General features: G+C 48.9%; 1 protein-coding gene across 2 annotated transcripts; it reads left to right on the top strand.

Annotated features, from left to right (window-relative positions):
* Positions 1-281: 281 nt before the first annotated feature.
* ZBTB42 (zinc finger and BTB domain containing 42) lies at positions 282-6,488 on the top strand. 2 transcript variants are annotated; one of them, XM_056347476.1, is made up of 2 exons: positions 282-459; positions 1,789-6,488. In XM_056347476.1, the coding sequence occupies exon 2, from the start codon at positions 1,803-1,805 to the stop codon at positions 3,231-3,233; it is 1,431 nt and encodes a 476-aa protein (XP_056203451.1). In that variant the 5' UTR covers positions 282-459; positions 1,789-1,802; the 3' UTR covers positions 3,234-6,488. The 2 variants fall into 2 exon arrangements, with proteins under 2 accessions (XP_056203451.1, XP_056203452.1); XM_056347477.1 differs by lacking the exon at positions 282-459 and adding an exon at positions 744-1,092.
* Positions 6,489-9,335: the final 2,847 nt, after the last annotated feature.

Below are 9,335 nucleotides of genomic sequence, written 5' to 3'. Positions count from 1 at the left end.
CCCCGGGCTCTCCGCGGGCGCGCAGGCGGCGCCGCTCCCCGCCGGGCAGCGCAGCGCAGCGCACGTCGGGCTGCAGCGGGCGGGCGCGCCCTCTGCGCGGCGGCGCAGCGGAGTTGGGAGCGGGACGGCCGCGCTGCCAATGCAGCGGCCGGGGCGGGGGGGGGAGGAGGGAGGCGGGGGGAGGGCTCAGCCGGCAGCGCACACCGGCCGCTGGCGGCGGGGCTGGCCGGGGCGGTGGGGGCTATTGTGTGCACCAGTGGGGACACGCACACGCGCACACACACACACACACACACACACACACGCACACACACACCCGCGGCTCGGAGGGAAAGTATCGCGAGAGCGGCCGGCGAGCAACCTGCTCCACAACACCGCCGCGCGCCGGCCCCGCCGCACCCGCGCAGCGCCGCGCACCGCCGCGCACATGCGGACGCTGAGCCCTGCCGCCGCACGCCGGTAAGTGGGCGGTGAGCCGGCGGGGGGCGGCCGCCCGCCCTCCCCGCAAGGGGAAAGTCCTCCCTGCAAAGTTGGGGAGCGCGGCTGCCGTGGCGGGGGGGGGCTCCGAAAAGCGGCTCCGCGCTGCGACCCCCCCCCCTCCCCCCCTTTTCCCCCAGCGCTGCGCGGAGCCGGGCGCCGGCGAAGGTCACCGCGGCGGGCTGCGGGGAGCAACTTTGCGGCGGGAGGTGGCGTCCGGGGGTGGGGGGGGAGCGCGTTGGGGGGGGGGGGGGCGGGCTCGGGGCAAGTTTGTGGGATTTAATCGCGGGCTATAAATGGGGCTGCTGGAACTTTAAAAGGCAGCAAGCTGTGGTTGGCTGGTAGCGAGATTTGGAGTAACATATGGCATTAAAAGGCGCACAGCTGGAGGTAGCATTTCCATCGCAGTGAAGTCAGAGCAGCTGACTCTCCAGCTTGCGGTGTAATTAGCAAACCGAGCACTCCTCCTTCCCTCCCTCCCTCCCGCCTGCCTCCCTCCCTTCCCTCCCTCTCCCCCCTCCCGCCGCGCCTCGCTCGCACTCGCGCACGCACCCGCGCCCGTGCTGCCCGCCCGGCTCCGCGCCCGCGGCCGGCCCCGCCGCGCCCCGCGGGAAGGTAAGCGCCCGCCGCCGGGGGGCTGCAGCCTCGGCCCGGCCCTCTCGCCGTCCTTACGCCCATTTTCCTCCTTGCCTTTTAATAACTTCGAGGGAAACTTTTCCCCCTCCCTTCCCCCCCCCCCCCCCCGCCCCTGCCCGCATCCCCCCGCCCGCCCTCCCGCAGCGCCGCTGCCCCGCGCCGCCGCCGCGGTCCGGTTGTGGTTCGGTGCGTAACGACTGAGGATAAAGTTTAAATGTGCGTGTGCGCGCGTAACGTGGGTAATACGCTTTATTAAAAGATGCCCCGAGTTAGTGTTGCCGGGAAGACAGACAGCCTGGGAGTTTATGCTTTTTTTTTTTATTGCTTTTTTTTTTTTTCGTGTGTGTGTGTGCTTTCCTCTTAATTTTATTAAAGTGCTTAGTGGGAGAAACAAAGGTTGGAGGGGCTGCTGCTTTACTAGCTTTTGTTTACTTACAATCAAGTTTTTCCTGTTCAGAGCAGGTGCGAAAGGATGAGAAGCATGTTGTGTTCTGGTTTTTTTTCCTCTCTCTCTCCCCCCCCCCCCCCCCCCCAAACTATCACAGACAATTAACAGTAAACGTTATCTCCAAGGCTGTTTCTTTGGCTTGTGTTACCGAAAAGCCGATCTGTTTGTTACAGCTGCTAGGAGGCTTTAGTTTACAGTAGCATTCAAGTTTTTCCTGTTTTGAACAGGTTATGAAGGAAGAATGGAGTTTCCAGACCATAGCCGCCAGTTGCTGCAGTGTCTGAGTCAGCAGCGTCACCAGGGCTTCCTGTGTGACTGTACTGTTTTAGTTGGAGAAGCTCAATTCAGAGCTCACAGAGCCGTTCTTGCCTCTTGCAGTATGTACTTCCATCTTTTCTACAGGGACCAGTTAGACAAAAGGGATATTGTGCATCTGAACAGTGACATTGTCACGGCCCCTGCCTTCAGCCTGCTGCTCGAATTCATGTACGAGGGAAAGCTGGAATTCAACAGTCTCCCGGTCGAAGATGTGCTGGCTGCAGCTAGCTACCTTCACATGTATGACATTGTGAAAGTCTGCAAGGGCAAGTTGAAAGATAAAGAATTATGTTTGGAAGAGAAGATTAATGATGAGGCGGCTGGTTTGGAGAAAGCGGAGCATTTTCTAGATGCCGGAGTGCCCCTGGTCCACGAGTTTGACCCAGGAAACAAACAAAAATTCAGCGTTGCAGAATACGAGAGAGCAGCAGGCAAAGAAAAGGTCAGCAGTCACCCCGCCTGGTCCTCTGATCATATAAGTGTCAGCTCTGTGCCGACAGAGGCAGAACCTTGCGCTGCAGCAGCTGGAAAAACAAAGGCTAATGTCAATAGTTCCACAGGACCTTTGTCCCAAAGGTCTGTTAACCATCCCCTGGCTTCGAGTGATGTGGACTGCGCGCTGGATTTGTCTTTCAAGCCCGTGCCGGGGAGAGATTCCTTACACCCCTCCTATGTCTTTGGACAGCTGGCTTCCGACAGCCAGCAGCAGGGTACCGAGCCACTTGTTAAAGATGAACAAGACTTGCTGTCAGATCAGGAGGACGGCGAAGCCAGGAGTCCGGAGAGTCAGCATTTTGGGAATTCAGCCAAAAGCCTAGTGACAGGGTTAGGACACATGTTCGCGGGGAATGGCAGCTCTCATGCCCGAGAGGAGGATATAGATCAAGAGCGAGACGAGAGCGAGGACGACATGGATTCGTCGGACATCTCCTCCTCAGGCGTCCTCGTGCCTCCTGGGCATATCTGCATTTGCCCCCTCTGTAGCAAGGTGTTCCCGAGCCCGCACATCCTTCAGCTGCACCTGAGCTCTCACTTCCGTGACAAGGATGGCTCCCGGACCCGCCTGTCCCCTGATGGGTCCGTCCCCACTTGCACCCTCTGCGGAAAGACTTTTTCTTGCATGTACACGTTAAAGAGGCATGAGAGGACTCACTCCGGGGAGAAGCCCTACACCTGTGGCCAGTGCGGCAAGAGCTTCCAGTATTCCCACAACCTCAGCCGCCACGCCGTCGTGCACACCAGGGAGAAACCCCACGGGTGCAAGTGGTGCGAGAGACGGTTCACGCAGTCTGGGGATTTGTACAGACATATCCGCAAATTTCATTGTGGCCTTGTAAAGTCCTTGGTTGTTTGAGAGGCGTGATTTTTTTTTTTTTTTTTTTTTTTTGAATCCTCCCCCCCTTCTGGAAAAAAAACCCCAGGAAAAAAGAGGCAGCATCTGAATTACTGTTTCCCGCACCCCCCTTATTTTATTTTGGTGATACTTCAGGTGTATGATCTTTAAAAGATGCAGAGGTGTACACTCCAGAGGCCTTTTAATGCAATCCTTCCACTTCTCCATCTCCCCCCTTCCCCTGCCACCCTCCCTTTCCAGTACTGTCCTTTAGGTCTTCTCTTGCGCACCCGTGTTACATTATTAATGTGAAATGATCTAAGTAATTCTGCAATGATTTAGCATCTGTTTTCATGCTGGAAGTACTTGCTTCGTGGTCAGGCTTTTTTGGTTGGTCGGTTGGGGTTGGTTTTTTTTTTTTTGTTTAGTTTGAAAAAAAGATTATCAGCAAATTCCGGAGAAAAATTTGGATTCCATTAAGCTCTCCTAATGCTCTCTGCGTGTTGCATAGAAACATCTGAAGAGATGAACTATGATTTAAATACATTTAAGGGTAGAGAAACTTGTCCGCATATCGCAGAGTAAGCGGATGTACTCTTGTTTTATAGAGCTAGATGAGACCTTAAATCGGCCCAAATTATATGGGGGTTTGAGAATTCCTGGCTACATCTTTGGTGCTGGTCACATTTGATTCTCTTTATTATATTGGAATAGTTCTGTAGTCGCTCCTAAAATCAGAATGAGAAGTTTTTTGCCTTGGGACTGGACTGAAATTTCCCCCTCCCACCCGTCCCCCTCCCCAGGCTGACCTCCTTGAAAAGCTGCTTTTGAGCGTAAAACGTGGATGGAAAAACTTTTCGATCTGCAGCGTATCCATTCCCGAACTGTTGAAGGATGCACGCTAGGACATATGAATAAAAAAATCATAGGATGTGCGAATATTTGCATTCCTGTATTGACCCCCGGGGGCTGATGGCGTGCCCCCCGCTGGGACAGCACCCCCAAAGCGGCTAAATAACCCTTCCAGGTGTCAGGTCCTGGGGTTTCTTAGTTCAAGGCAGCTCGTACCGTGGGTGTTAGGAGATGCCCTGCTATCTTGTCCGAAAAGTTTGCTGCTATGCTAAAATCAGCAGTGTGGGATTTTTTTTATGAAGTCACTGATTCCCTCAGAGCCAAATTCTGTGCAATCCCTGGTGTTTTGAAGGGGCAGTTTGAAGATTCCGCCCCCCCCATGTCCCACCTTTTTGGGGAGGTTTGTGGGGTATTTTTAGGCTTTTTGGTTTTTTTTCATTTGTTTGTAAACTGAGGCTGCCTGTAATTATAACCAGTTTTACTCCAAATAACTCAATTACTTGCCTAATAGAGCATCCTTTGGTCTGTGCATGTCAGTAAATATCAGATTATTCCCTTCCAGTCAAATTACCCATTCAAGGTACATGTATACGGGACTGAAATATAATAATACCTGAGGGTTTTGAATGTTGTTCTGCTGCATTAGCGTTGCTTCACCAGCTTTCCTGACACTCCTGGAGTTGTTTTGTGAAACTTGAGCATTTATGTAAAATTCATTTGAAGCACTGAGTTAGATTGTTTCGGAAAGTTGTGCTTAAAATGCTGTATTTCATCTTAAGAAGAAAAAATTTCCCAATGCCTTCCCCCTCTGGTCCCAAACCTGAGCACTACCTACGTAAATAATACGGGATTTTTTTTTTTTGTTGTTGCTTTTTAAATAAGTACTTCCTTTTTTAAAGAAAATCAGGATATACTTGTTACAGCCTCCTTTTATTATTCATCTCTTAAACTATGAATGTACATGTAATGTGAAATTTTGCTTCTATTTATAGTTTTGGGTTTTGTTTTCAGTCGAATTTCTTGACTGTAAAATATTTTTGCTGAACCTGTTACATATGAAAGTTGTGGGAGAGTACTGTATTTTGAACATAAGTGGCTTTGGTACTGTGGTCTTATCCTACTTAATCATTTTTTGTTTGGTTTTTTTTTTTTGCTGTGATTGGAAATAGCACTGAACAAAATCTACTAAAATTAAGTTATTTTTCTTTCTACTAAAATTAAGTTATTTTTTTTCTCCTGAAGATACTTGATATAGTATTTATTAGATTTTTTTTTTTGAAGTGGAATTATTACTGTTAATCTATTTCAAAACTAGTTAATTTACACTTCACTTTAAATTTCATAACAATGGGTTTTGCATGTTGAACAACATGTAAAGAGTTTAATGTAGAGTCAGCATTACTTAAGCTGGTAATCTTAATTTTGCATTCTTGTGACACTTTTTTTTGCATTTCAGTCTTCAGTTGTTTTTTGTTGGTTGTTTTTTTTTTAAGATCGTAAAATAGTATGTGCCATAAGAACATCATGAGCGTATGGAGCAGGGAAAACTTGAAACAAATTTGTGTCTGATCTTAGTGTAGAAATAAATCATGAAACTGATGCTATGAGCATGCTCTGTACTGCAGTGAATATGGGGCAAAGGTTTTTTTTTTTATAAAAAAAAAAAAAGAGAAAAAAGACTTTCTCATTCTTGACTACATCACGAACACACTGTTCTCATAGTCTGGTATTTGTGTTCCCACTCCTCATAGCTTGAATTTCTAAAGTAAAAAAAAAAAATGTTTGCACTTATTTTTGTTCTTAAGGTGACTTTTTTTGGCTATCTGTCCGTGTGTGTCTCTTATTTTTAAGTTGCAATAGCTTGGAGCATGTTTTCAAAATGGTTCACAACTCTACAGAGAAGTACTAAAACCATGGCACACTTAACGCTCGGCTCTTCATAAACTGTTTCACCGTGGGGTGGTGGCTGTCTCTGTAGGGAACAGATCTGCTCCACATTTTAAACACTGGATTTGTCTTCTACAAACAAATACTGTGAAGTTAATGTAAAAAAAAAATCATTGATATTTTTAATTGTTTTTAATCTTGGTGCAGTTCAGATTAAATATGTATATTTAAAGACACTAATTTTTGTGGGAGAGTTTTATAGTATACAGTATGTAGAAAAGCTATTGGAATGGAATATATTTTATAAAAACGTTCTATCACTGTTTTATAGTGAACTATTTTTTCTTCAGTGTTAGTGTAATACTGTTAGTCTAGATACGACAATCGCAGGAAGAGTGATTCAAGCTACTGTTAGCGCTTAGTTTTGCGTGGAGTTCTGTTTGCAACTGTATTGGTATGTGCTGTACAATGTGACAATCGTGACTAGGATTGTTGTCTTTATAAATTTACACAAAATAAAATGTGCTAGAGTTGTAAGCTTGAGCCTCCTCCTCCCCCCTTTAGCGGAAGGGGTGTGGTGTTTGGGTTTTTCATCGTTATTTATTAAGAATATTTCATTGTTATGGTTGTGCTGCTTTTGTCGAAATTACTATTGTGTGTTATAATAATTTTTGTTTTCCAGGGCCACGTGGAATTTTAGGCGTGTGAGGAGCTGCCGTATCTCAGCCGGACCCTGACGGAGCGTTTCCTTAGTCACTGGGCAGGGCTAACACCAGCACCACTTGAGCATTGGGGAGCTTTGGGGGCTCAGCTCTCCCTTGGATGCCCTGAGCAAGCCTTGGACCAGCGCTGTGTGGCCACGGGCTGGTGCTGGGCACCGGGTGGCCAGCAGGCAAGCACGGAGGCTATGCAGTGTGTGAGGATGGCTTGGCCAAGGCATCCCAGCGTCTTGGGGCTGACCCAAGGCACCTTGGCTTCCTGTGTGAAGGGGTCCTCTGATGTGCCAAATCTCCCGGGCTTGGGGGGGCTGAGGGCTGACCCAGCTCCTGCTGGGCAGCCTGAAAACTTTGGCTGCCTCCAGCAGATCTGGGATGGGGAGGAAGAGGGTAGGAGCTGTTGGTGCTAGCTGCTGCTGGGGGGAGGAAAGTTAGCTGGTGGGTAGGTTTGTGCCTGTACTACATGCGCCACATCTTGTTTTTCTTAAATATTTGGAGGTGAAGGATCCTGGCAGAATCAGACTGCGTCGATGGGGCTGGTTGAAGGATGGGCAAAGTATAGTTAATGCTGGAGTGGAGGCGCAGTTGCCTCCTGCTGTCATGTAGCTGCTTCTTTGCAATCGTCTCAAAATAAGTATTTCTTGCGTTGGAGCATGTGTCCCGCCTTGCGGTGCTTGTGCCTCCATCCCTGTCTGCAGGGAGGGCAGAGAGCTGCTAGAGATGCACAGTGGTCTTACTCCAATGTGGTGAAGTGTTAGAAACTATAAATGTTATATTTTTATTTTTTGATTTCTACCATTGAGGGGTGGGTGTCCCTGCAGCTGCTTATTTGTGGTATGCTCTGTTTTGAGTTTTCTGCTGTTGGGAATGTCTGGAAGGACATTCAAAGGTGTTTTACAGTGCCCGTCCCCAAAAAATCAATGTGTCCAAATCTGGGTGCTGTCCTAGGGAAGGGGGAGGCAAAAGGCTTTTCTTTGAGGAAAGGAGTGCTCAGCAAGAAGCAAGCTTGCAGCTAAACCTGGGAGGTGGATGGCTTGCAAACAGGCTATAAATAACCATGAGTAGATTGAGGAGAGCAGCCCACATCTACTCTGGCATGGGCATGCTGTGCCCATTTTCTTTGTTGATAGCAATTGCTAATGTGAATTCTGGCACTCCAAATCCTGATGCCTGTTGTTCTGATAACATAATTAAATCTTAGGAATGTGAAATATAAAAAGCTTTGAGAAGAAACCAGGCCACTAAGCGGATACTGGAAAGGGGTGTGTGTGGGGGGGTGACTGTACGTACCAAATAAGCAATGGGATCCCTCTAGGCAGGGTTCCCTGCCTGCCAGCTCATGGTTGTGCTGGGAGTGATCCTGCCCTTCCCTACGGGAAAGGGGGTGTCCCCCAGGAGCATCGGCTATCCCAACTTCAGGCTGCAAGAGCTGTCATCTTCCAGGATTACAGCACCGTGTAACGGGCTCCTCAAGGCTGGCAAGGGTCAGTCCTACCGACGCCAGCAGCTTGGGTTCCTGCTGCCCTGGCGCAGCCTGGTTCTCCTTGGAGTGAGTGTTGTGAGACATTTTTATTTATTTTTAGCTTTTGTTTTGAAGTGCAAAGTGCCTTCTGGAGGTCGTCTGGCCTTGGTATGCACAGGGGTGGCTGTGGATGTCTGGGTGCATCTGGACATGCGTCACCGAATGCCACTGCGCAGCTGGAGATACAGAGGAATGGCTTTTTCCTAGCTTGGGTGGTGGGATGCGGGTTTGGATGGAGTGCCTCCCAGCCACTGAGGAGAATTCATGCTGACCAGTGGGGATGTCACCAGGTGAGGTCCCTGGTGCTGTTGGATCCTGCATTGTGGGAAGCACTGTGCAGATGGACCATATTGATTGCCCAAGTTAGATTCTTGTGGGTGAAATGAGCTTGCAAGTCTGTTAATGGATGATGCCCATAAGAAGGAGTTAAGTAGAGGGATCTTTGTATTGCCCAGTCTGCTGGTAGTACTGTCACCATGCAGCTTCTACTGGTGCTCAGGATCAGATTGTGCCACCCTGAGCTTTGCTGGCCCATGAGGACTTTACTGCACCATTCTGCTGAGCAAGGTGCACAGCAGAATGTGAAACAGCAGCTGCTATCTGAGGCAATCAATGGCAGGTGTGACCCAGCAAAAACAGCCGATGTAGGACAAAGCTGGGCTCAAGTGAAACAGAGTTGAGCCTACTGTGCAATTGGTGTGTGAAAATGCCTTGTCCTGGGGGGAGGAAGAATCGTGAGTGGGGTTGCGACCAAGCTGCCTAGAGAACGTTTTGTGTCAAATGACTTTGATGTTTTGTGCCAGGGCGGGCCTGGCTGGAAGTGCTGCAGGTTGAGCAGCTTCCATAACAACTGGACCAATGGATCCTGGTTTCTTACTTTTCATATGTGGGGATAAGCGGCTGCAGATGGATGCTGAGCATTTTCCAAGCGTGCACCTTCTGTGTGTGTGCCGTAGCCCTCTGCTCTCTTCCTAACAAGCTCTTTTCATCCCAATTAAAAAAAAAATATAAAAAAAATAATTGCTAATGCTGTTTAACAGGAGGAAAGTGCGCAAACATGTTAGTTACTGTTACCTGTTTCCTGTTTGTTGTTCCCTCTCATACAGCTGCATGCTTTGTACACAGCTGGCTCCTCTGCCCTTTCAA

The sequence above is a fragment of the Falco biarmicus genome, chromosome 7, assembly GCF_023638135.1.
Source record: "Falco biarmicus isolate bFalBia1 chromosome 7, bFalBia1.pri, whole genome shotgun sequence".
NCBI classification, from domain to species: domain Eukaryota; kingdom Metazoa; phylum Chordata; class Aves; order Falconiformes; family Falconidae; genus Falco; species Falco biarmicus.
This window is presented reverse-complemented; position numbering and strand designations above follow the sequence as displayed.

What these genes read in the sequence shown, in the direction of transcription:
- ZBTB42 (XM_056347476.1), top strand. Translation starts at nt 1,803, where the DNA reads ATGGAGTTTCCAGACCATAGCCGCCAGTTGCTGCAGTGTCTGAGTCAG.